Below are 27,579 nucleotides of genomic sequence, written 5' to 3'. Positions count from 1 at the left end.
TGGGCCTTTTAAGTGCGATTCCTTTTTGTCCTTCTTATCAACTCCATCAGCAATGGAAGATTGGGAGGTGATGGAAAAATTTGCTTTCTGCTTTTTTCTCCCGTCTTGTGTAGTTTTATTTCAAGACAATCTACTACCCTAAATCTTTTCTGTGGGTATGGGAGTACATATAGATAATGGGAACTTTTCCATATTAAAAGAAAAGATGCTGTCATCTTGACATCATAAAGTCAAAACCAGCAAGTGACATGTAGGTTGCAGGACCGACAGCGTGAGATGCACACGCAGGTGAACAGAGAGGGTAGGAGAAAACCTGTCCTTCATCGGAGCAGGCACGAGATCCTCTGCATGCAGCACGGACTGGTGCTGACCGGGGAGTGGCTATTGTCTTGTGGGGTTCCTGTCTCGGTGGCTTGCTGGCATCGAAAAGAATAATGAACTTGAACTAAAAGAAGGCACAGTCTGTGTTTGTGTCACAGGCCCAAACATTTTAAATATACATTGCTGATTCCATAGCTACATCCAAGTGAAGTCAGCCCTTTTTAATGAGAAATTTTAAATTCTCATGTTTAAATAAATAAATAAATAAACTATAACTTCTGGAAAAGAGGAGCCGGTCAGTGATCCTCATCTGCATGTCTGGATAAGAATGATGATAATGCTGCAGGTAAGCAGCAGACAAATATGGGACTGCTCTGAAATTGCTGGTTCTGGCTATAAAAGGGAATTCCAGGATTCTTATCCTGCCAAAAGAAACCCTGAATAAAATAGAAGTTTTAGCTCCAATCTGAAGTAAAGCGTCTAGTAAAATCACCACTATATTTTATAGTGATTCAACTGAATGTTAGAATCATCTTAGGCCCTTGCCTATATTTCAAATGATCATTTACCAGCTCCAAATGAGGGGGGATTTTTGTACCTATGAGATACTTTTCCTTCTCAAGTCACGTTGGAATATAACAACCCAGTCATTGGTTTTGTATCTTCTTAGTAACAGCCACTTGGCACAATGCAATTCATGTACTAGTCACAACTACTTTTACATTTGTCATAGCCTCGACTCTTGACTTGAATTTTCATTCTATTCATTTTAGGAAACAGACCCAGACTTTGATCATTGTGCTGTCTGCATTGAGAGTTACAAGCAGAACGATGTTGTTCGCATTTTACCATGCAAGTAAGCTAGTAAAGTTGCTTTGTTCGGAAACTATTCTTTCTTTGTGCTCCTTTGGTTCGTTTCATGTAATATGTGCGTTGTGATTTACAGACACATTTGTCAGATGTTTCCAGTCCTAATAACAGCCACTTTATTTTAGACTATGATACCAGAAGGTGTGCAGGTGGGTGCTGGCACTGTTATGATAGCGGAGATTAAAAAAGGTTTATGATCTTGAAGATGGGCAGTTTGGGCATATCAGCAGTGGAGCTATGGAGATTGTCGGGGGAGTGCAGGTTTAAGGACCGAGCGGTGGGCAGACACAGAAAACTTAAGTATAGTGAACGACGTACAGCTACAGAATTCTGCACAGTAGATGTGCTACATGGGCTGCTGGTTTCTGAAACAGTGTAGGAAACAAAAATGCAGTCTTTCCAACCTTCATACCTCCTCTGACATCAGTCAGCCACTGTGCTATCATCTATCTTTGGTCTCTCCAGTGCAGTGTGTTCTTGGCTTGTGCCTGAAAATTCGTGCTTGCTGGATATTCTGCATCAGTGCTTAAAATGTAACAACTTCCCTCTCCTTATATGCCATTCGCTTGACACATGCAGGTTTTCAGTTTCTTTCCATTCTGCTTCCATTCTTGAGTTGTTTCAGGATATTTGCTCTTCGAGAGATGTTTTTAAGTGCTTTTCCACCTGGTGATTGGTTTTGATCAATTGGTACATTTTGGTAGCTTAAGCATTACCAAAGACATCTTTCCCTTGTATTCTGAAATGCAAAGCTTCCTCATTATCTCCAGACAAAAAATACATGTAAGTTATGTTGTATATATGCAGCTAAGATTCAGTAATTTGGCCTGTGCTTGGTATATAAATAGTGTTCTGCATGATACTCTAGAAGCAACAAAGTCATGGTGTTAGAGTCCGGCTTCAGTCACGCAGCAGCACATAAGAGCTCATTATCGGTCTTCTGAATCCTCCTGCAGGCTGCTGTGAATATCTGGAATATTTTTCTTCTAATGCACAACGAATTTCTATCATCATAAAAGGAAAACAGTGTTGTTTTATATCTTATTGATCAAAATATGTGTGCATTCTGCTTCTGAAGCCAGAAGTGTAATTCAGATTACTTTTCTCTATGTTCTTTACCTCTTGGACTGTGGGAAACAATGAACTGTTTGAGATTCTCAGTGTTGTTGTTTAGTTAATACACACTACAAGTGTTTGTTTAGAAACTCCCATTAAAATATTTGGGAGTAGAAGAGCTTGGTCTCAGATCTGTAAAGATTTGGGGAGCTTTTGGTCATGCGGATGTGTGTGCATTTCTTTTCTAGTATTCAGTCACTTTTAGTGAAAGATGATGTCCTCTTGGCCGTAAAAACGTACTCCCAATTGTTAAGTAAAGATTCCAGAGATTTATGTCCTATATTGTAATCTCAAGTAAAGCTTGCATATGTGAATTAAGCCCTAGTCTTTGATTTGTTATGTAGATGATTATTTGGAAATTAGAGGAGGAACTCCTGGAAACTGCACACCAGTTTTGGACCACTACGCTGATTTTTTTTTTTTTAAAAAATGCCTCTTAAAGCTTTACTTGTGTAGTTCAGGGTAGTACTGTGAGGCTCAAGGATGTGGAATGGAGGTTGACAAGTCCCACTGCTCTGTGCCTTTCTCTGTGATACTGAAAAGAGGTTGGAGGGAGTTCCTTGCCAACTTCATCTGGTAGGAAAGCATCTCCCACTAAGGACAACACAAAATTGTGAGTAGAAGTCAACTTCCTTAGTTAAACAACTGCCACTGTCCAAGCAATGGATAAGTTGCTAGTATCAGCAGATGTGATCAGACCATTTAACCAGGATGATCATTGATTATTTGTTTTTTAATTAAAAAAGAAAATTTTTTTGTAAGTCCATTTCCTCCAGACACCTTTGGTGAGCCACAGCCCTGCAGACCCGAAGCTCCCTGCTTGAGGGATGGTTACAGCTGCTTCAGGGAGCTGGATGAAGGTGCACCTGGCTGCCATCTCAGCACAACCTGCCCCGTGCAATCTCTCATGTAACGGAGGTCTCTTGTGTAGATCCTTTTCTGTTCCATTTTTCACAAGAATATAAGGTCAGTGAAGGCTCAGATTACATTCCTGCCGAAGGCTGTATGACGACTTTTATGTTCACTTTCTACTTCTCTTTTTTAAATCTCACTTTTCATCTGCTGCAGTTCAGCTTTGAGTTTGCAAAACCGTCTTGGCTAGACGGAAATATTGAGATGAATGCTTTCCACAAGACATTTTTATATTTGTAGGTGAACGGCCAACTAGTACCTGCAGAGATGAGCCCAATAAATTTCAATTTGCATGTAAGACTTTTCAGTCTTCAGCGTCTGAGACGCGTCTCACCAAATCTTGTTTTGGAGGTTTAATCCCTTTCTACTTCCTGATACTTCAACCTCTCATTTTTAGTGCAAAATGCAAAGTTAGTTAAAGAAAAAAAAAAAACACAACACACAAAAAAAACCTACAAGAGAGTCTCTAAGACAGATGAGAAAATAAATTGCAAGAAAACCATGGAGAAAATGGCTTGACTAAGAGGAACCAAATGAAAGGCTAGAAGTTTTTCTTACTGTGCCTGTTGAGGAAGCTATAATCATTAGACAGTAGGAATCACTGACATATGACATCCTTGCTGCTTTCATCAGTTTAAAAGTAGCATTTCTCTTTGGTACTATAATTGCTCTCTGCAGTTAAGTATGGTCTGTCACTCTGCCTCAGCAGAGAGGAGTCAGGTTTGGGCAGACACACAGCACCTAAAATTCTGTAGTGAAACACCGTATTTGTGATGAAAAGTTTTGTGGCAGGTGGGAAATTGTGGCCAATTTAAAAATAAACTTCAATGAAGATTACTGCAAACAATGCAATTGAATTTCTATCATTCATTTTGTGCTTCAGAGAGAGAAATATGTTCAGTACCAGCAGCCTATGGACATACCTATGGCTTTTAGTGCACAGAGGGATAAGGCAGCCATCTGTCTCGGGCTTACAAGCCTGAGGTCTCTGTCTTTTGTGAATATCATTATGTAAGTTAAAAATAAGTAGTGTAAGCAAATGTCAGAAGGAAAAAGACAAACCTCATGGACAATTTTCTTTATTCAGATAGTTTTACTCTACCATTACACCACTGCATCGAGGAGATGAAGGGGCACTGGGTGAAAAGTGATCGGGAGGGGGTAGTGTGAAGGGCTGGTGAGAGATAAGGGTAGGGGAGAGCAAAGTGACAGGTTAGAGAAAAGCACAGAGTGACATTGGAAAGGGCAGAAAGATGGCCTGGGAAGGAAGGAATTTACAAGCTGGGAAGAGAATTAAAGTAGTGAATATGTTAAAATAAATGGCTTTTAAGTCAAATTCATAATATTTCCTGTACTACTGGGCAAGAAGGGGGGAAAGTGACAAAAGCAACTAAGCCAGATTTCTATCAGTTTGATTCTGTGCTGCTGCAAATAGCTGCTGTGCTTTTTTTTTTTTAAGAGCAAATTAACCCAGTATCTCAATGCTACCCTTTCCACTTACTGCAAGGCCTCTGCACCACTCCCGCTTTCTCTGCTGCCTGCTTGCAGGGTCAGTCTCTCTTTTCCCCCAGCAGTGCTACGTATTTGTGGAAAGCGCTGAGGCTGCTCTCCCCTGGCCTTGCCTGCTGGGGATGGAGGCACGGCGCCTTCCTCCCCGCCGCAGCAGGCCGGACATCGCTCCTCAGCTGCGCTAGCTGCGGAGGGCTGCCTGCAGCAGGGAAGGACGGACTACATGCTGCTTGCTGCTCCGGCTGGGAGGTTTGTAGCCCAGGGCAAGGGGAGCAGCTGCCTCCAGCAGTAGCCAAAGATGCTACTTTGCAGGCAGCGTGTTGATCAGGTCCCTTTGGTGGGATGCCGCACTGTGAGCGGGGAAGTGTAGTGAGCTCTGGGGAAATAGCACTTGTAAACTCGTTCAAACCCTTCTCCTTGTGTGACATGCGAATTTGGAGGCATTACACCACGGAAAGAGATTTCTAACTCACTTCTTCCCTGTGAAATGCTGCAAAGAGGCTGTGTTGTACAACAGAGTTGGCATTACAGTGTTTATGACAAGCTGGAGGGCACCTGGCTTGGGTATGCTGACAGAGTGGAAAAATACCTGCAGGTCACCTGTTTGGAGTTAAGCCCGCATGGGAGACTCCTTCCCTGCTACCAGCCTGGCTGCTGGCCGTGCTTCTTCCAGCCCCGAGGCTGGAGAGGCAGCAAAAGCTGTGTCACACTTGACTCCCCGGTGCGTGGCTCCTGGGGGAACGTCGTCAGCTGCTGTGACCTAGAGCAACTCGCTAGGAACTCTTCAGATTTATGGTCTTAGGAAACAAGTGGCAGAAATATGGAGATGGAGAAGGTTTGTGATAGAAGAAAATGCAAGAACTTACTTTGGCAGACTGAGTTTTTAAAATAATTCCTATGTTTACTCTCTTCATTGCTGTATAACTGCTTTCTAACTCTTGGAAGCAGAGAAATCCAGACAGAGCCTGAGCCACATTGATGGTATCAGCAAGCTTTTTAAGGAGTAGATAAACTGTGTAAGTAGTAGGCAGAGCCATGCTGATCTAAATCAATAAATAACCTTTGGGGAACTACACTTTTTTGAAACACATTAATAAACATCCTTGAAGGTTTAGGAAGGAAAAGCAAAGAATTAAGAGGTCACAAAAATAGTTGAGCCGTTTTGGCGTATTTGAACTATATCAAACTGCTAATGACTCTAAAATAACTCATAATATTTAGCGGACGCACGTTGGCATCCATATCAGTCGCCTGCTTCACTTGATCTGAGTGCTTCTACAGCACTGATTAGCTGATAACGATATGTTAAAGTTGTTTTCATACTTCTGTGGAGTCTTGATGTCTGCTGTTGCCCAAAATATTAGATTTTCAGGTTTGTCCTACTCTAAAAAACAGACTTCAGAGTCTTAAAAGGAAACATAAGCAACTAAAAGCCATGATAAATAGCATCTCTCTGTTTCAGAAGATTTCAAACCATTTTCTGTCACCCAGGATTTCTAAACATTGATTCCTGTAGTTTTGTGAGTAATAAAGGGAATGTGTTAAGATCTAATAATGACAGAAGTGAGTTTGTATTTTGTGCAGTTATTTGAACAGTAAGCAATGTATATATCCTGCTTTTCATGATTGCTGTATTGCTGAAAGACTGTCCAGCAAAGCGACTAGCTGAGCTTCTGCAAGTTTCTGTTCCTGCAATATCTGGGACATGGATAAGCAAAGTTCTTTTGCTCCCTGTCCATCTTCTGTTGACTATATTATACCCTGTAAGTCTGTGCATCTTTAGTTAGTACAGGTAGGATATATAGTTGTAGCTGACTGGAACCTAATTACGTTGGTATACTTTAGTCCCTCTATCAGTCTTAGTAGCCATAGACAAAACCATTATATACTGTCTTTTTCCATGCATGTTTGTTAACAAATGCATGAGGCCTTTTTCTCCAGTCACTTTCCAGACATTTAAAAGAGAATTACCTGGTAACATGCCTCATTTGGTCTCTGCTTTTAAAATCCCAAGGGATAGGGAGCAAAGAAGTCCCAAACCCTATGACGAGCTTACTGAGGCACAGAGCAGCAAGTATAACCTGAGGAAGGAGAGTATCGCAACTTCATGCTGCCTTGGGGGCATGCATGACCTCTTACAGCCCGTGCTGATGCCTCAAATAGATGGCAAGAGATCCTTGTTCTGCCACTGCTCCTTCGCCTGCTGGTTGCAGAGCACAGCTCTTCGCTGGCTAAGCAGCCCTTGTAACTGCTAATCTTTGTCGTGATCACCAGTGTGTCATGTTCGGGTGTGCCTGCTCTTACTGGCTTTTTGCTCTGCAGGCAGTACCACTGGAAACGGAAGATCTGTGTCCTTATCGTAAGCAGTTATTCAGACTAGGTTATTATGAGTATTTGCTAAAGCTGTATTGCGTAGAAGGTCTAGTGATACCCATTTCTGCCATGAGTATGCTCTGAAAAGTTCTTTGCCTTTTGAAAAGCCAATAGTACATTTCCTTTAACTCTTTTAATTTAAATATGTTGGTTTGGTCTCTGCATAGCCCTTTTTTGTTATATTGGTTTATATCAATCCCAACACTGTTACATTTATAGTCATGTATGTGACTAAGATTTTGTATGCAATGCAGGTGGCAATTCAGACTGTTCTCTATTGCAGAGTTCCCTGCTATGCAAGTAGAAGCCCAGTTTGCCTTTTCATCTTTGAAAGATTCTTCTTTTTTTATGACCATCATATGATGATGGATGTATTTTCCTTCCTGTTATCAAGAAATACTGATTGTAGGAAAAGCCTTCTTTTTACTTAGATGTGATAATTATAAAAGCCCTTTCAAAATCAAACAGAAGTGCGTTTGGGTTGGTTGCGCTGACTTTTGAATAAAATTGACTGCTGGTGGATCTGTGCTCTTCCTACCCAAGTTATGGCCAGGTTCTACATAGAAATTGAGACAAGATTTTACGCAAGGTTTTAGTGGGGACTTTGTTACCCTAGTTATTTTGCCCATGTGCATACTCATATCGACAATAAAAGGTGGGGGGTAAAAAAATCTTCCTTTTAAGTGTTTCTTCCTAGTTGAACTATTAGTAAAGAGTGGCAACAGCAAGCAAGAGGTTTTTTTATTTTTTTCTTATTGCAATCAGCACACAATACTGGTAATTCTAGAATTTGTTCTGCTGGCTTAATTAAACAAGAAACTGTCTAAAAGTTTGTTAAAGTAGTTCTCATTGTATAAAACAGAATTGTTTGCAAATTATATATGTGCCTTGTCTGTTCTTCTAGGCATGTTTTCCACAAAGCCTGTGTGGATCCATGGCTTAGTGAGCACTGTACGTGTCCAATGTGTAAACTGAACATTTTGAAGGCACTGGGAATTGTGGTAAGTTGCACTGTTGTGAGCTTCTTCCTCCCATGTCTGAGACCCAGAACAGGAGGAATAATTGTAGGGGAGAAAGGGAGAAGGGTTTTCCAGTACCCTTAGTCAGAAAATGTTTGGGTTTTCTTACCAAATTCTTTGCTGCTGCTAAAGCTGATTTGTTGTTGTTCCTTTCCCTGGTTGGTCGTTGGTAATATATTGTTATATTTCCACTTATAACAATTTCTTATCTACTGAAAGTCTACTAGGTTCTCTATAATCTTCCCTTTTCTCAACGGCTTTCAACCCTTCTTTGTTAAATTTACTCTGTAAATCTCTTGTTCTTGTTGTGGTCTCCCGTAGACACTCTTAAATTTGTTTACACATTAAAAGCCATGCCCTAGCCGAGGCCAGCGAGCTTTCCTCAAGCAGCGCATGGCTCATGGGATCCCTGAGGACTGCTTTGGTTGACCAGTTCACAAAGGGATAGAAGTGAAGAACCTCAAAGAGGATTTTCCATCTTTCCCGTATGAGGAAAAGATTATAAGGTGGGAGCGATGCTCTTTTCAGAAGAAAGAAATAAGGAAGAAAGAGAAGAGCGTATGAAGATACTGTCTAAAGCAGCTTTTGAATCAAGCCAGTGAGAAAAATCAGGCCTCCATTTTTAGCTGTGTCAGCTGCAAATTTGCACATTTCTAAGAAATAGTTACGGATATGCTGTGGATGACCTATTTTTGCAATTAATAACATACATGGATTTTTAGAGCACGATACTGTAGAATTTCATGCATGTCATCATTGCTCGTGGTAGTAAACCATACAGGCATAGGCTATGATACACGCATATTTGAGTCCCTTTCTTGAATCTTAATGCTTTCTTCTGCTTTTTCCTCCACCGCTTTAAGGTGAACCGAAGGACCAAATTCGGATAGAACTTGCTAAGTCATGTGTTTTTCTCCTGTGTGATCTGAGGACAGCCGTAGCAGCTGAATAGTGTGTGTGTGTGTGTGTGGTTTTACTCAATTTATAGGTTTGCTACGCATAGAATATTCACTGTTGCAATGTGGAATCGCTTGTTTTTCCAGCCAAACGTGCCATGTACAGATAATGTAGCCTTTGACATGGAAAGGCTTACCAGAGGCCAGCCAGCTAGCAGGCGATCAGCACTCGGCGATTTTGCCAATGACAGCTCTCTCAGCCTGGAGCCCCTGCGCACCTCTGGGATGTCACAGCTTCCACAGGACGGAGAGCTAACGCCAAGGTCAGGAGAGATCAACATTGCTGTGACAAGTAAGTTTTCTTTGGCTTCCAGTACAGTTCTATGGTTTTCCTGGTACGTGGCGCTTGCTTTGCTGTAGCTCTGTGCTGCAGGGCCGTGGTGAGAGATTTTCCTGCAGGGACAAAGGTGACCTCAGTGTCTCTGTAAGAGGCATAGCTCCATATTGAAACCGATAACTCTAGGTACGACGGTGCCAACACTTTCATTATTAATGGTATATCCATTTAGATCTGCATGCAAAGAACACTGGATGAACTAAAATGGCAACAGAATAACCCTCCTGAATTTGGTAACCAGTACGAGAAGCTGGATTGCCAAAACCATTATTTACCCTTTCAGCATACTTTACATGCAATAATTTATATAAATATTTTAGCTGATTACTACTTCTGCAGACATTTTTTCCCCTGAGAATATTGTTACTGGAATTCTGACATCTCTTAGCAGATGGTTTTTCTTACAAAATTTGTGAATTAAAAAAAGTATTTGAGGTACCAACATTTGAGTATTGTCCAAGTGTTTTGTGACATCAGAAAACTGTTCCTGCACTGCTTGCAAGCTCTTATGCATAAGAACACCATGGGAAATTTCCACTCACTGGATTTTACCTAGGGTTTTTAATGTATAACAGCTCTATAATGAATACAATATGTGTGGAATTGCATCATTTTTCCATATGCTGTACAGTCTCAATTTGATGCATGAATGGTTGTTTTTCTGGCTGAATTGCAAAAATAGAATCTATGCAATACAATAGTCTAATTTTCTCCTTGTGTTTTGCTTATGTGCATCTATGATCTAGATTTTGAACTTAGTGACACTATTTGCCACTGATATATGTATCTGTAATTGATACAGTCCATTAGAGTGTTTCTTTAGATGCTGTAGCAAAGTAAATGTCTCATTAAAAAAATCTCATCTTATGAAACACATAGTCCGTATCCAGGAATGTCCTAATCTGAGAAGGAAAAATCTACATACAAAATCTAGATTCTTTACAAAGCCAGTAAGTCACTTTGTCATGCAGCGTTTGACATCTGATTCATCTTGTATTCAGCTCTATTGAACAGAGAGCAAATCTGTTGGTGTGCTGCTTTTCTTGTCAAGGGTGGGAAAACTCGGTAGTTTAACTGAAACTTTTCACTACTTGGTTTTACAGAAAGTATTTTTACTGTCTGTTCCCAACTGTAGTACTGCTCTTGCACAGATGGGATGTCAGGGTAAAACAAGAAATAATCAGCAACAGTTCATTCTGACAATGTTTATAAAATAAAGCTTTAGAAAAGGCTGTTCAAATGTTTGGATTTTATGGATGACACATACATTCATTGATGCATGAGAGTTAAACCAAAAGCCATATTCAACAAAAGTGTTTGTATTCCGATCTATTGCTATGTGCCAGATTGATCTTGAGGAGGGAGAACTTGGAATAGTGAACATTCTTTAATACTACTTTTTCTTTATACTGCCTTTTTTTTTAATGTGTCTGTAGGTATACACTAACGTTGAAATTATTTTTCCATGTTGTATTCCTTTATATTAAATAGAAAACTCTAGTTATGTTTTACTCTTGAACCAGCTATCCTATTTTTTGGTTGTTTTTTTAAAGTAACACTATAGCATTTATTCAGGCGGGAGGGGGCGAAGACACAAATTAAGTGTGAAAGGATACTGGGTATGCTTATGTCAAGAGCTGCATCTCAGCAAATCTAAATCAACCCTGACAACGTTTTCTGACTTGGGGGCGGACAGAGTTTTCATTACATCTTCCCTTGTTCCTGCATTTCACTTTACATTGTTAAGTAATCTTCCTTTATCACTAACCCTGGGGCTCAGCCAGGAAATATTGTTGTGCCATGCTTTTTTTCCACACCTCTCTCCACTTCTTCTTTGCTAGCCTTCTCCAGTCAGTAACTCTGTGGCTAACCTCCTTCTGCTTCACCTCCTGGTGCCAGTCATGGCTTAGAAGCCTCTTGCCTTCCGCCAGTGGTGTTTGAGGGAAATATTGGCATCGCTTTGACATAAGCCTTCTCCCACGAGTGATTTCCTCCCTTTCCTTTGTCAACAGAAGAATGGTTTATTATTGCCAGTTTTGGCCTCCTCAGTGCCCTTACACTCTGCTACATGATCATCAAAGCCACAGCTAGCTTGAATGCTAATGAGTAAGTAAATATTCAGATGTTTCTTTATGTTTCTGGTGGGGGTGTGTCGTGGACAACATTGGGAACAAATATAAGAGAATAGAGAACAGTAAAAATGCAGTTTTCAAAGAATCAAATGCCTTTTCTGCTTTTCTCAAATGTAAGGCTCTGTTAACAGTAGATTCCAGGGTAACATCTAAAGACCCTCTTAATTTATATTTAGCTGGATTGTCCGAGGAAATCTCCGTGCTAAATGGACACATGGAATGGGGAAAAGAGAGAATATTTCTATTCAGTTTTTGATAAATAGTCTAGGCAAACATTAGATTTCCGCCATGAAATTCCCATGCTCAAAATTCATCTGGCAGAGCCAAAAAGTACTACCATCAGTTACCTTTTACAGTTTTCACCTCAATTTCATAGTCAAATTTCTTATTAAAAAGAAAAAAAAAAAAATCTATATTCCTAGTTGGCATACTTTCAGCTATGAAAAAAGGTATTTAAATAGCAAACTACCTTTTTGCTCTTAGGAGAGGGAGAGATGAAAGCAATGAACACACTACTGTTTCTTCTCTCAGGTGAAGAGAGCAGACCAGTCTTCCGACCCCTCATTTTACTATGCTTAAAAATTGCAGTCAAATTAGTGCTTAAAGACATTCACGCTTTCTTAATTTTTATAGACACCCCCAATGCCTTCCTTCAGACAGGCTGGACGAGAAATGACTCTTAACATGTGACTTTCAATCTTTTTCTGTAGTTCTGTGTGTGGGCAAGTATAAATCTGTTCTGCAGATATATTAACTAGGTACATCTAGCTATTTTCATTTAGATGTACAGAACATCTGGGCTCATGATATATATTTAATCATAATTTATTTATTTGGGGAGGAAAAATGTCAACATCTTTCTTTTGTCTCTGAACATCTTGATGCAGCTGAGTTTCCATTAATGTGTTGATCTCTTACCAAAAGTGGGGTGAGATTCAAAGGCAGTCTCCTGTGCAGCCTGGAAATGCAGCTTTATAAGCATGATTTTTTTTTTGAGACAAAAGTGCTTTTTTTACTCTTATTGCTGTCTGGAAAGTATAAGCTGTCCTCAATAAGATGGGAACATGTCTAATAATCTGTAGTGTAAAATTTTAGACTGTCTCAAGCTAATCTTCTTCAGGAGGTGCTGTAATAAGTTCCTAGAGGTTTTGGTCATCATGGACCTTTGATTACCACTAATTTGCAAATCTCCCCTTCCTCCTCTTTTCAGATGCTAATTCCAAAAGGGCTTAATGAAGAAAAGTTTTAGAACTTCCAATAGCCCTATCAAGTCTCCTGATTATTTTTTTTTTCCATTTGTCAAAATCTTGACATTGCAACTATCAATCAGCAACTTGGCAGCATAGCTGTAGCTGAACAGAGTTAATCTGCACTGAAAAATAGCTTGGGAAAGCATGGAGCAAGATGAGTTGTGAAACAGGAATGTCTGGATTTCTGGGCATTTCCACATCGTTAGGAAGAAGAGGAAGGAACTGTAGCCCATGTAGTATCATCCAGATGTGGGCACTGATAGCAGTTGCATTTCTGCCTTGCCTTGCAACTCTTTGTTGTCTTTTGCTCAGTCGGCTCTGGGTCTATGTTTACTGAAAGGGCAAGGTGCTTCACATTGGCAGGGAGATAGGGCCTCCAGCGAGGTGTTTTCACAGTGATGTTCCCTTAGCACAAACAAAGGGCGTGCTGATGTAAGGAGAGCTGCTTTCCCCAGTGACGGGAATGAAAATGCAAGCATATACACGTGTATGATTTGAGGCAGACTTAAGAAAACTAGCAACCACAGAAACCAGAGCTGTCAAAAATCACTTATTTAGGTAACTGAGGTACCTAGCTGTAGCCTTTAACCTCAACAGCTTTTCAGCTGAATCCTTTGGGATCTAAGCAGCCTCCACAAGTGCTGCTAGGTTCGACTACTCATTTTAGACAGTTTAAAATGTGTGTGTATGACACTAATGCTTAGATTTATTGTTTCATTGACACTTACATTCCCCAGTGCCAGAGAGAGCATTTCCTGTGCTGAATATCATGCCAAATATACGGCAGGTCCCTCTCACTGCAGTTTCCATTAAATGTCATAACAGCATACCTGCTTTTTATGCTGTTCTCCATATAAAAAGCAATGCTGGCATACCATACATTTGTTATGGTACTGTTTCAAGAGGAAGCTGAGGGTTTTTTTCTTATCAGAAAACAACAGCAGCAAGAATGAGGCCATGTAATATGCTGATGGAAGTAAAAGTGCCAAATATTCTGGATTAAAACTCACCTAAAAACGTGTCCTGATCCTTTTATTTTCTATGTTCTTCCTGCAACTTAAACATATTTATGGAGAGCAATAGTTCTGGAGTTGTGTGTGTATACATATGTAACTGTGCATATATATGTTTGTGCATATGTATATATACGCACACACATATGCATTTTTAAATAGTTCCTGATAAAAGTAAACATTGTCTAAGTGATAAGAAAATAAGGAACCAGCTGCTTTTTCTTGGTCTCGTAATATTCATGCACTATTACTATTAAATGGTTTCGGTAGTGATTTAAAGGAACAAAAGAAGCACATTTTGCTTTGCTTCTTAGGGAAGGTCAGAAATTACTGTATAACTGTGTTTTAAAGTCCAAAAAAGCCCAGATGTCAGACACCACCACTTAAGAAAGTTTTCAGTAGCAGATGGAGTTTCCTCAAAACTTTGGAAGTGCTCAAACTGTCCTTTCTGTTTTACTGGTCCTGTAAGAATGATGTAAGGAGTACAGACCTCTTTTAATGCTCTGGCCTTGTATAATTAGTCATTTCTCACTAACTTTTACAGGATTTTTTTTTTTTTTTAGTATTGGCAGTATTAACTTTAATAAAAATATTTTGTTCCATTTTTTTTTTTCTCTGCCCCACAGAGCAGAATGGTATTGAAGAAACGCTTTCCGGCCCATTGCCTTGGAGAGAGACACCTATTTTTATGCATCATTTATCGATCATGCAGCACAAGCAATTACTTAGTACATTCTATTTTTTCATAAAATTTGCTGATGCCAAAGCTTTGTATTAAGGAAAAAGTAAAGAAATAAAAAAAACTTTAATTATGAAATCTTACTCTGTGAGAATTTTCTTTTTCTTGGACTTTCTGTGTTAGTACTTCAGTCTGACAGCCTTTTGTAAATTTTATAAGGTGTTTTATTTCCTTTGAATGACTTCATCTTTGCAGATCTGTATTCTTCTCCTTGCATTTTGGACACACAAGCTAACAAGTGGAAGTCTCGCGCAGTGTCGTACTTACGATGCCACCCAGCACTGGAATGACTAACGAGTATTAGGAGCAATCGCTCTATACCAACCTGTTAAGGAAAAAAGCTGGGCCAAGTATTCTAGTACATAACGGGCTTACCTTGACTCCAGAGGAGAATTCATTTGAAATAAGAACATTTTCTCCAGTTCTCCTCCTGTAACGCTCCTGTGGCGCACAGGGAGGATTGCGGTATGATTTTTATCTTCAGGTCAGACATTGCTCATGGTTTGCAACGCTGTTTTCTCGACAAACAAATCATAAACCTTTTTCTGTCTTTTGCTTTCACCCCACCCTTCTTTCTGGTAAAAGTGAAGCTACTTTAAACCACTTCTTCCTTCCTAATACCAAGTGAAAAGGTAGCGTTTTCCCCCACTGACAGCTGTGAAGCCTTCTTTGATATTAGTGACAGGGCTAGTTTTTGTTCAAATTCAGATGGTGAAAGATTGATAATGATCTTTATTGTAATGTAGAAAGTCTATGCAAACATGTCCCTTCTTGCCATGCCTTTTTTACCGGTGAGGAGGCAGGGGGAAAACATCTCTCATCGTTGTCCTCACTCAGGCTGTTTCATGCAAGTTTACTTATGCAAGCAGCATATGAGTAATTTCACAACAGTCAGTTAAAACATGTGCATCTGATTCGCAGCCAGATGCTAATGCCTGAGTTAATGAAAGGAGTAGATGAAGGTAACAAATCGGTAAGGAAAATATAACTGATAGAAGTTAAAACCTATTCTGCGTTTGGTTGGTTTTGTTGTTCTCGTATCAAGATGTAGACATTTAAAACTTAATGTTTTCTAATTTAATTAAATGAATAGAAGGAACCAATTTTACTGTAAGATTTAATTTTTTTATGTACTGGGAAATAGAGGGTTTAATTTAATTTTGTTTTTATGTATAGGCACTTTTAGAATTTAGGAACACAGCCAGAGTCTACATTAAAATAGTTTCTTAATTCTTATCTGTCCAGCAGGCTTCAGCTGAGAAGGCAGCTTTTATAATAAAAAATGAAGTATGTGAGAGCTTCAGTACATTTAATAGGATTATTTTTCGGTATGTCCTTGTGAAATTTTGAAAGAAACATGAAAACAATCAATAGAGCAGTAAGTGCATCTTGAAAGACTGGAAAACCCCATTGGACTTACTCATGAAGAGAAAAAAAACCTCAAACGTACTGTGTCTGAGGACTGTCTCTGCGTAAAATACAGCGTTTGTCAACTGAGCGTTGTTGCCAAAAACGGAGGAATGTGGTTAGGGCATGATTTAGGGTACAGGCTATGAAACAAAAGGGTGACTTTTTTTTCACCCGTCTCTCGACAGCAGTAGTAAAACTGAAAAGTTTGTGCTTGTCTCCTGAAACAAAAATCCTTCGGTGCTTTTTAATGCTGTCAGGAGGGATGCGCAGGGGCAGCCTGAAGAGTGTGGGGACCCAGATGCAAAAGGCACCGCAAACAGTCCCAGTTCATGTTTCTTCTACAGAACAGCAGCAGAAGGAGAAGTTGAGTGATACTGGGAACAAAATGGTTGACAGGGCTTCTAGTGCGTTTCCCTCCATAGAGGATTTAAATAACCCAGGGCAATCTTCTTTAATCTTTCTTTTGAGCCTTTAACAATTGTCTCAACAAAGTGTTAATAAAAATACAGACAGTATCTGCTAGGTTAATTACAGGTCAGGCTGGTAATGTAAGTTTATCCTGCTAATGAAATAAATATATTCAAAGATGGGCTCTGCACCATCCCAGAAACTCAATTTTTTGACTCTGGATAGACCCAAGAAGGAAATTCCCACAGTTTTTGTTGCCTGCCATGCTTTTAGATATCCACACATGAAAGATGAGTAGTAACGTTACTCTCGTATGCATAGTCATAAGAGCGAGAGGAAAGGAGAAGAGCTGGTCCCTCTTTCCAGATGTTGCAAAGATGGCAGGACGGGGCTGACAGAGGGGCACAGCAGGGCAGAGTGCAAGAGGGAGCAGCAGTGCCCTGCTGAGCAGCTGGCTTCGAGGGCAGGGTGCTTTATGAAATCATCCTGCTCTGCTGTTCCTTCACCGAGAGGGTGGCTAAAACAGATTGTCGGAGACAGGGAGTGCTCGGATGGGATTTGCACATTCAGAAGTCATCGTGCTGGAGGAGCTGTGGAGGGACTGCAGCTTGTGGCAGGAGGTGGCCCTGATTAATGACTGAGGGCATTAAAATACTTCCAGATGGAAAGGGAACAGCGGGTGATACTCCTGATGCACCTGCAATGCTACGTCAGTCTCTTGAACTTTTGGCCTTGGTGTTGTGCCCACTTCTGTAGCATCCTATGGTAGGTATAAAGATAATTCCAGGGTGGTATGTTTATTTTCAGACTCAATACAAGTTATCTGAAAAATTCTTTGTAAGTATATAATGAAGAATAGTGGCAGAAAGCACTGAAGGATTCATTTTCATGTATTAAAACCGAATGCAGGCTTCCCATTTGTTTTCCATATCTAAGGGATAAATCTGGATCTTTCTTGGTAAGTGCCAAATAGGAAGAACAGATTCATGAATTTGGAACTGTGGATGTTGCTACTTGTCCTTAAAATACATTTATACAGTAAATTTATCAACTGGACTGATGCCACATTTTTAAACAAACACTAGCCGTTTTCTGCATGAAGATGAGCGTCGCTGGGTGACTGTGCCCTGCCGACTCCGTTTCTCTAGCCGCAAGTTGTGGGCAATGACACCAGCCTGGTTATTAGAATAGCACCTGAAGATGGAGTGTTGAAAAGCACTGAGCAGCAGCTGGATTTTCAGCAGTGGGTGGGCTGTGCTGAACGGTAGAGGAGAGAGACACGTAGGAAAAGAATGAATGATGTGTCCCGAAAGTGCTGTGAAAGCCAAGAGATTTGTATCTGTATGGAAACATGCAGCCTCCCTGGCAGTGGGTGGCTTAAATTTCCTTTGCCAATAAGCAAGAAAACATCACAGTAAAGAGTTTTAGAGGTGTTGGATGTACAGTGTGTAGTGCCTTTTTCCAGATTAATTGAAAATATTTGTTGTCAGATGACCTGTCTGCCTGTTGATTAAATCTCTCCCTTGAATCTGCCAGTGTGGAAGTCTGGGTGCACACGGAGGAAATGACGGCCTGGGCTGTCTGCTTCCTAATCCCGTGTTGGGTTTTTGTGTAATAAAAACAAAAGCAACACCGAGCTTTTAGAATCCCCTTTGTTGCATTGCAGCATTGCCAGTTCAGTATGTAACGTTTCAGCGGGCGGAGGAAAGGGAGATGAAACATCCAATATCCACGGCTTATTTCAACTGCAGGCTGAGACTCAGTCATCAAAAATTAAATGATCCTGACCCATAACACATTTCAAGAAGAATCTTGAAATCAGTTTTATCTGGTATAGTTTCAAAGTAGGTTCATTTTTTTTGTTTGAAGACAGACTATGATCAGCTGGAAGTCATAGTTCCAAGTTTATATTCCCTCAAAAACTCAACCTTTTTTAATTATTTTTATATTTTATTTTAAGCATTGCCCAGGTTTAGAAACCTGTAAACTTGGGAGCGGGTTCAGATGTAGAAAGCGGGTGTTCATCATCCCCTACCGACTGCTTCTGTGGAAGTATATTCCAACACAGTATACTTCTTCCAAATACCTGGATATATGCTCCTGGCAGAATGAGCAATTCACCCCTATGCAATGTAACTGCTAATTTCACTCATTTCAGTTAACTACAAGATCAAAAATAAATTAATTTGCTTATGAGAAATTCCCCTTCTCAGTGTGAATGGTGGAGCGAGCGTGTGTACTGCCTTTTGGTGATAAAAGAGAGGTTTGGAGGAGCAGCAGATATGTTGCCCAGCTTCAGTTTGCTGCTGTTCTTATCAAGGATTTGACCCGGGCACACAACAGCTGTGCAGCTCAGGCCGGAGTTTGCTGCAAATCAGGATGGCAGCTTGCTGTCACAGCTTGCAAAATGAGTTTGCATGGAGCCCGTCTGCAGTGTCCCTGGCTCTTCCAGCCAGTGCTGTTCTGAGGCCTCTGCTTTGATAAGTGCAAAATTCATCTTCACTTTTGCTCTTTCAACAATTCTACGCGTTTGGTTATAACTTCAGTTTTTCTTTTTAATCCTAATAAGGACTTCTTTTTTTTTTTTCTTTTCTGAGTCTCTGTCTTTTGGGTGAGTGGGGAAGGAGAAAAGGTGTTTTGGACAGTAGCAGCTGAATTCTTCCCTCGTGTCTTTTGTAAGCTCTTTATTTCAGAAGGGCATAGGCTGGACTCAAAATTTGGCAAAGAAAGGAGGATTTAAGCACCTAAATTCTGCCAGGGCTAAAACTGCAATCCCCGAAGCATCTTGCTCCACTGATGCCTGAAACTGGAGGCTCCTTGGTTTGCTGAGCGTCTTCTTGATGAACTTGGAAGCTTTTCAGTTGCCTCCAGTTTGGCTCATGTGGCTGCCTGGCGTATTGTAATCTAAGCAGCCTTGCTCCTAGCTAATCCCCCCTGGGATCAAGAAACTGAGTAATGAAACGTTTTGGCTAAGGGCCTGATCTGATAGATGCTTTTGGAGAGAACCGTTTGTACGGCAGTAGGGCTGGGCTCCTTGCAAAACACATCTGTGGGTTTGGAGAGCCACGGGAACGCCAGGCCACCAAGGAAAAAAATGAATTTCCATTCCCCGCTCTATCAACAGCCACTTGGTGCTTGTTTTGGGTGTCACCAGTGTTGGAGAAGAGGGCTGGGTCTCCTTTGGTTCTGTGTAAGGAAATATACGGGTGTGTATTTCTGGAAGGTGGCTCTGTGTGGATGGAGGTTGCTGAGCTCTGGAGGAGGTCAGGCTTTCCGCAGCATCGGTCGGATGATCCTTGGTGACCTCCTCGCTCAGCCTGCTCATTCCTTTCGACCCGGCGTGTCAGCGCTTTGTGCTGGTGCGCGGCAGAGGGAACTGGGCGCCTACCAAAGGTTTCTGGGTTTCTCGAGGAAGCACGTGCCTGCTTTACAAGGCTGTAAATCAACAGCGAGCACCGAGTGCGAAACTCCGGCCTGCCCCAGCCTTGCTCAGACTTGACCTGTTTTATATGAAAGAACCATTTGAGGTGGGATTGTTCACGCATGTGGAAAGCAGTTGCTTTGAACTGGCGGGTGAACCGTTTCATACGGCTGTTCCTGGTTTGCCTTAAAGGGTGGCTGTTTTTCCCGTGCGTACTGTGTTTGCGGTCGGCACCCGTGTACGAGGATGCTTTACTCAGTTGTTATGTTGTTCGCGTGTGTTCCTAACGAGGTTTTGTTCTACCTCTTGTAGGCAGTCACTTCTTTCATCGTAACTCCCTGTCCCCTCGAAGCCTGGTCTACGAGAGCGAGTTCTCAACCATCGAGCCTGCCTTGGACATGTATGACGAGAACAAAACCTGAAAGGAATCCATGCTCCTTCCTGGCCCTTTTTCTGTTTTTTTCATTTCTCATTCCTATTGTTGTGTACTCTTTCCATGGATCTCCTTTGTCTGAAGAAGAGCTGCTTTTTCCAGAACACGAACCCGCCTTCTCGATTGGAAAGACGAAGACCAGCTGTGGTGGTTTCTGAGGGTGGCGTCTTTGAGCTGACAAAGAATTGCGCGCAAGCAAGATTGTCTGATGGAAATTGCTGAGTAACAGCATGGGGAGCTGTGTCGGTCCAGCCGCGGCGATGCAGAAGAGGTTTTACGGTGGTCCTAAGAGTTTGTGTTGTACTGCAAATGCGTCTCTTACGCGGGCGTCTGCTGTTTCCATTTTTTTAATTGTCCAGGTGGTTGGGCAATGTCAGAAAGGGAATTGGTTGCAGAGGAGATGGCCAGTGACTGGTAAAAGCACTCGTATATCTTGGTCAATCCATAACCTTACTGTGAAACAGCCCCTTCTGAAAGGGACCTTTATAAGTGCATTGAGTTTCCTACAACCCACGTAACCCCGGACAATGGCAAGCCAGTCTGACGTTAAAGCTGCAGAGAAGACCTGCATTTGCAGAAAGATTTCAAGGAACTTGATGCTTGTTTTTTTTCTCCAATTCAGCCGAAGCAGGAGAAAAATGGCCTACACAGAATATACTTTTGGTCTTTCCATGTGCTCCAGTCAAGTGAGTCTCTCTATAGAGAGGACATTCACAGAACCAGCACTTGATCTACCTGAAAACCATTAGACTTTTTGAAATATGCAGGAATCTAATTAGCTTTCTTTCTCACTTAACTTTTTTTGGGGGGGGGGGTTAAAAAAATCCACCAAATTTTTCACCAAGGTTTTTTAAAAGCCAGCATGTTGGCATTACACCGAGAAGAAAAGAGGTAAGCTTCTCATCCCGTTCTCCTGTTGAGATCTGCAACAGTTAAATAACAAACACATTCTCTAAGCCATGCCCTTTCCCACTGACATCAATAACGGGAATGCAGAAAGCAGAAGAAGAAAGGAAAGCAGCAACCGCTTTGACACTCTGCAGGAAAAATCAATTTTTACCGGCGTGTGACAAAAGTGGTGGAGAAATGAATATTGTTTGCAAGCTTCTGAAAGAGTAACGCAGAAATGGAGAGCGAGAGAGGAACCTCTGGACTGAAGTCATCCACGGCGTTCCTCAAATGAGCGGACATGGAGGAGCGAGTGCTTCTGCTCCACCTTTTCCTACTGGACAATGCATAGCTGTTTAATGAATGTTCGGATTTTTCTCCATTGCAGTCCAAGTTACTGTAGGTGTAGAAACACATTTTTGTCCTTGTAATGTGAAACAAAGCTTCACCCTCTGTATAGGCATCTTGAGAAATCAGTTAAGCCAAAAAGAAAGGTAAGACATACCCTGCCACGCTTTAATTTCATCCGCTTTTGCTACAAGCAGGGGAATTTCCCCTCCTTTATTAAGTTTTTTAATTGTATAGCAGTCTGCTTGACATATATCCTTACCTGAAGTGTGGTGCAGCTGTGTCTTTAACACGGATGTTTAAGAGAAAAAGAAAAGCCCAGCTCTGTAAAATGAGGAAATGATCCTCTTTGCGAGCATGCTTTGACTTTTGTTGCTGTGCATCAGCTTTATTTAATCTGATAATTCAAGAGTGGGTGGTGTGAAGTGTAGGGAGGTTTTTCTCATTAGACCCACATTTATATTTACCAAATGCACTTTTATTGTCATTCAGCTCACTCTAGAAATACACTTAAACCCCAAACTTTTTAAGAGCACAATTTTAACACCCACTTTCTCCTGCAAAGCAGAAGTAAAGGTTGCAGAAAATGCCAGCCGGTGGCTTGAGCGGCAGCGGGTCGTGGTCAGCGTCCTTCCTCTCCTTGCGGATGTGCAAGGGAGGGCAGCTCCCGACAGCGCCGGCGAGCCCGGGCAGAGCTCCCAAACCCCGCTCAGGCCCGTACGAGGCTCGGCGGTGGCAGAAGGGCTGATTGAGCAACCCCGGTTTTCGTAATTACATCTGCCAGATCCCAGCAGGCAGACACGTGAGAGCGGGGGACTTCCGAAAACAAACACCCGAGAGAAAAATCACCATCTCTCACGGATGTTATAGGGCTTGTTTTTATCCGTGGTGGGCAGTCAGGTTACAATCAAGCGACAAACACCTGGGTGTTCGTGGTTAAATACAAAAACGTCTGGGTGTCTCCAACAAGCAGGCGGCACCCTGTGCTGCGAGCCCTGGCCGCCGGCACCACGGCGAAAGCGCGAGCTCGGTGCAGCGCCCCGCCAGCGGGGTTTTGGGTAGGAGAGCCCATCGTAGCACTGCGCGGAGCGCGGGTGCTCCGAGCAAATCCTCCTTGTAGGGACGGCCTCAGCCCGACGCAGGGATTTGCCCCAAGGCCACCGGGAACGTCACTGGAGTACGGTTTCTGCACGAAAACAAAACTGACGGTTTCTCAGCTCCAGCTGAGACCGTTTGCACCAGCTATGTACCAGAGTATACAGAAAAGCTTGAAAACGAATGGAAATTAAAAGAAACATTAGAAAGTACAAAGGCCCCCAAAGACAAAATAATAAATAATGTAATTTATGTTTTGTTAAATCTCCTTATTTCTAACTTAAGATCTTGGTTTCAATGGTGGGGAGGGAAGGTTTGCCTCTGATTGTGGAGATCAGTGTCTGGCATAGTGATATAAAAATGGATTCGTGCTGCAGCATCTTGGATAAGGGAGCTGACAATGATAAGTGACGTCCTGGATTTGGAAAATCTTGCAACACTGGAAAAATTAAAAGCTAGTTCAAACAATTGATCCCTACCTGCGTGCTGGGACGTGCCGTAGCAGGCGTTCTTCTACTTAGTCATATTTAGGATGGGGAGGAGGCAGCACAGCAACATGGGTGATTTTTCTGGGCTGTGCTGGTAAGTTTGAGGTTTTCCTTTTAATATTAATCAGTATATAAAAAAAGCTTGATGAGCATCGTTGTTCTTGTTCTGCTGCAGTGGTGCTGTGTATGGTTGAGTCATTTCATAGAAGTAAAATATACTGCAATCTACCAAGAACTGTAAGTGCCAGTAACTTGGAAAATCATTTTTGAGGTTAAAAATAAGTGCTTTTTAACAGAAAACATTAATTTTATGACTTCTACATATAAAAAAAGCTTTTATCTCCAAGTGTTTCTCTAAACTATTTAAACCGTAGTACTCCACCATCTCTTTCCCCACCCCAGATCTCCCGTTCTATGAAAGTTTTGCATGTTCCCATAAGACATTTGTAAAATCAAGGTTTGCTTGTGTTCGTAGAGGATAATTGCCAGTAAAAAAACAGATTGTAAGTGTGCTTTTTAACTATAATACTAACATTAGGTATTAAATTTGAAGCATGTTAAAATTTACGTAACGCCACTCACAATTACTCCCTCCAGTGAGCTCACGTATTGGTACCTGTTTGCACTCTCCCCTTGCTTCTAGGATGCTTGCCTTGGCACCTGAGGATGCTATAGGAGTAGCCAGATATCCTACATAAGCCAAAGAAAAACCAAAAATAGTTAAATAAATGTGTTTAGGACTATATTATGAGACTTTTACACATCATCTGTTTTCTTTAAACATGCTCATGTAAAAGAGTGCAAAGGCTTGGGAGAGCCAGGGGCTTTACCAGCTACTGAAAAGCAGAGGGAGGTCTGCAGGAGGCGGGGGTCACGCTGAGGCTCCAGGGCTCATTTCTCCCAATTTAGGTTTGAGATAGTGCCACAGTCATAGGTCGTGAGCTGAAGGATGAAGGCACCAGGGTTGAGCTGAAGTTCAGGCAGCTCTGCAGCCTGATTACTGGGGAGTGAGTTGACTTAATTGTTAAAAATATGTATTTTTTTGCTTAGCTAATAGTCGTCTGTTTTTTACAACAAAGTAGCACGGTGCCGCGCACGCCAAGGCGCAGCGGGGCAAACACGAGAGCCGCAGGGCTGCTGCCGGCCCTGCGGGGTGGGGAGAGAAGGGCAGGAGGGCTCAGGGCAGGGACCCCAGGAAACACCTTGAACTTCACAGGTGAAGCTTTTGCTCCTTTTTCACCCCGTGTTTCACATCCATATGTGACCTAATTCTCCAACCTGAGCCGTGCGTGATGTGCTGTGACAGCTTGCATATGTGTTGTTATATTTAACGATATCTTCACTTTCTTCCCTTCCTTGCTAGACTTGCTGCGCTGCAGGGTACTGCCAAAAGGGCAGCCTGTGCTCCGGCACGCTGGGTGGAAACCGCTGAGTAGGAGAGGGGCTAAGAGAGGGAAAGATGTTCCAATTAACCAGATTGGGGGAAATCAGGAGAAAGGTAGACTGTACTTCTGCAGGTTGGTGCTTATTTCTACTTTGTTTCCAATGTCTTTGAAATAATCAAGAGAAAAGGTGGTACCCCCCCACCCCTTCCTCATGGGATGCAGTGACAAGAGCGGGGCTCTGGACTGGATTTTGCTCCCGGCGCAGGGCCGCGGTGCTGCATAACCCCTGATCGGTGACGTCCTGACCAGTTGGCCAAAACCCTGACCTCGCAGGGGCCCGTCAGGTTCACCTGGAGCTTGTGAAGTGCTTTGGGGGGGGGTGAAAGACGCATGAGCCTTTGCAAAGCAGCACTAATCGACACCTTTTCATCTATGTCAGTTGTTTGATCCTATCATTCACCTACTCTTTTTAAAAGCCTGTAAGGTTCCCAAACACTCTTAATTCTCCCCAGTTAATCCCTGCCCTTCCACCCCATCGATTACTACCAGTTTGCTTCTCCTCCCGAGAGCCGGGTGAAGGTCCCCGTTGCGCAGGCACTGCCGCCTGCCCGGCCCCCCGCATCTTCCCCGTTGCCGTGCTGTCACCATGCCGGCCAGCCCCTCAAAGGGGATTCATGGCTCCAAACCGGCGTCACGGTCCGTGGGAGCACGGAGGTTCCTGGTGGGTTGTTCTCGGCCAAAGCAGGCTGTTTGGGAGGTGGGCTGTTGTTGTGGGATGCTCATTCTGTGGATCCCTGCCTGGAGCAATCCTTTCGCTCCTCAGCCCGCTGGCCTCATGGAGATGCCCAGGTGAGCAGAGGTGGATGCGTAGGTTGTGCAATAACGTCTGAATGTTTATTCTTTTTATGGAGATAATGTCCAGGGTCTCTGGGTGTGGGGGCCCTGTGGTATAAGGTGTTGCCCAAAAAACAGTCCCTTCCTTAAAGAGTTAATAATTAAGTATTACTATCCCTGCAAAGTAAGAAGTACACAGGGTTTTGTTGAAAGTTGAAGTTATTTAGAGTGATTTCATTGCAAGGCTGAGGTATAACATGAGCTAGCGTCATACAGCTGGGACTGGGGTTTTGCAGCCCAAAAATCCACTAAGGTGCTGAACGCGCGCGTGGAAGCTCCCTTGCTCCCGCGGGGCACGGGCTATTCCCTTCTCCGCTTGCATCAACCTGCAGCTCGCTGCAGCTGAGCCCCTCAGGAGCAAGAAGCTTTTAATCTTTGCCCTGAGCTCAGCTCTGTGTGTTTGCTGCATCGTTTGCCTTTTTTTTGCTGCTTCCCACGTGCTCCGAGGCTTGCCTTTGCTTGGCTCTGACTTGGTCTTCAGCTGCCCGAACCCCTCAGAGGGACAAGAGCCGTTAATTCCCAACAGAGCAGCTCTGCTGGGTTGTGGTAACAGCATCGGATCGCTAGATTTGCTCTCGATCTACCGTGCCCGTGTCTGTAACACCCTCTGGCTGTCTCAGGCAGTAAAGGCTGTATCTGCCCGCAGCCTTTGCGTGTACCTGGGCTGTGCTATGGGGATCTCACAGAAAACAGCTCAGCAGCCCTCCCATGCTCCAGCACAGGAGAGTCTGGGCTTGAAAATAAAGTTGATGCTCTTTGCTGCTCTCAAGCCAGGAAAGTTTAATAAGGCATTTGGGGCCGTTAAAGCAAAGCTCCTGGTTGCAGATTCGTGCGGTCCCTGCACGGCAGCCAGTGTCCCAGCCTGACTGGGCTCGCTTTGTGTTTGCACGGGAAGGTACTACATGAAAAAGAAGCCTTCTCGGTTGCCACCACATCAGCAGGTAGACTTTTTCCACCCCGTATGTCCAGACTTAACTCTCGGCGCTGCTAAGATCTGTCGCACTAGTCCTATAAAGGGGAATAATCTTTCTGAGCAAACTGAGTGATAGCATCGCTCTTCTGCTTATCCAGTCAGCCCTGCTGTGGTTTGCAAGTAGATGTTAAATAATACTAAAAGCTTCTCTGTACGATCGTGCCTATTCGGGATCACCTGCTCGAGGCCATGGCTAACTATGCACAGAATCCACCGAAACAGGATCATTTTATCCCAGTGGAGAGGGGACACCCCAGCCCTTGGGTTTGGGAGACTGCAGCAAACAACAACAAAAAAAAAACCCCAATTTGTGTGCGTGTAAAATGAAAAGCCTGTTTCAACTGGCTTGCTGCAAGGCGGACCACACCGGTGTGACCACGTAACCTAAAAACGCCAGCAGCTACCAGGGGTCTGGCCGAGCGACGGGGACGCTGCGGGGACGCAGGTGCGGCGGGCGGTGCGGTGCCCTCCCGACAATCAGATCTTTCCAGCCCTTGTGAAACTGTAGCTTGACAGCAGCAGAACTTCTTGACATGTTTTGATGTAAGTATAACACTGTATCGTAGTTACGTGGTATATGCCAATATGTTAATAGTGTATACTGATTAGTTAGGGTTTGCTAATGTACTACATTTCAATAAAAAGCAATTTAAAAATATGGAGTCTGTGAGCTTGGTGTCTCTCAAAACGCAGGAGGATGAGAGCATCGCCCAGTGACTCCAGTCCCTCCAGTATCTCTTACATACATATCTTATAGGACAGTGTGGAACAACATTGTCAAAAGATCCATTTGCAGAGATGATTTTTCCCACTCTCCAGAAAATGTTGTTTTATTTTGCTATACTAGTGCCTAGAAACCTCAGGCTGCATGGTTGAAAGAGGTTTATGAATATACAGGAGACACTAATCCACATTCCCACAGCGTTTGCCACCGAAAGATGGCACATAGTGAGCAGGAACAGAGACAGTCACACAGCGAAGGATCCTTCAGCATCTTGCCCCAGTGCTCGAACCCTTCCCGCAGCACATCCAGCCTTCAGAAACCACCATGCTGCTCCCAAACAGAGCCATGCCGTCGGGATGAAGGCAGAGCCTTGAAAGCTCAGCCAGCTAATAAATATTTATATTACAGTAGTGTACAAAGGCTCCAACCCGGATTAGAGCACTGCACTTACACAGAAGATAGATCATCCCAGGGTTAAAGGATTTAGAGCCTAAAGAAAACACGGCATTCCCGCCTTCCTGGGAGCTGGCCAGTAAGAACAGAGACAGTAGATGTGCGCGTTTTC

General features: G+C 42.7%; 1 protein-coding gene across 3 annotated transcripts in view; it reads left to right on the top strand.

Moving 5' to 3' along the window:
- RNF130 (ring finger protein 130) overlaps window positions 1-26,899 on the top strand; it is a 54,830-nt gene extending 27,931 nt beyond the window's left edge. Inside the window, exons 5-9 of one of the 3 annotated variants that reach the window (XM_082324323.1) lie at window positions 1,095-1,177; window positions 8,006-8,102; window positions 9,164-9,368; window positions 11,426-11,519; window positions 14,435-14,600. In XM_082324323.1, coding sequence (XP_082180449.1) covers window positions 1,095-1,177; window positions 8,006-8,102; window positions 9,164-9,368; window positions 11,426-11,519; window positions 14,435-14,450 — 495 coding nt within the window. In that variant the 3' untranslated portion in view covers window positions 14,451-14,600. Of the gene's footprint in view, window positions 1-1,094; window positions 1,178-8,005; window positions 8,103-9,163; window positions 9,369-11,254; window positions 11,401-11,425; window positions 11,520-14,434; window positions 14,601-20,098 lie in introns of those variants that run through there. The other 2 variants (XM_082324324.1, XM_082324325.1) reach the window with 2 other exon arrangements.
- Window positions 26,900-27,579: the final 680 nt, after the last annotated feature.

The sequence above is a fragment of the Platalea leucorodia genome (assembly GCF_965183815.1).
Source record: "Platalea leucorodia genome assembly, chromosome: 11".
Classification (NCBI taxonomy): Eukaryota; Metazoa; Chordata; class Aves; order Pelecaniformes; family Threskiornithidae; genus Platalea; species Platalea leucorodia.
The sequence above is the reverse complement of the archived record's forward strand: the minus strand, read 5'-3'. Positions and strand labels throughout refer to the sequence as shown.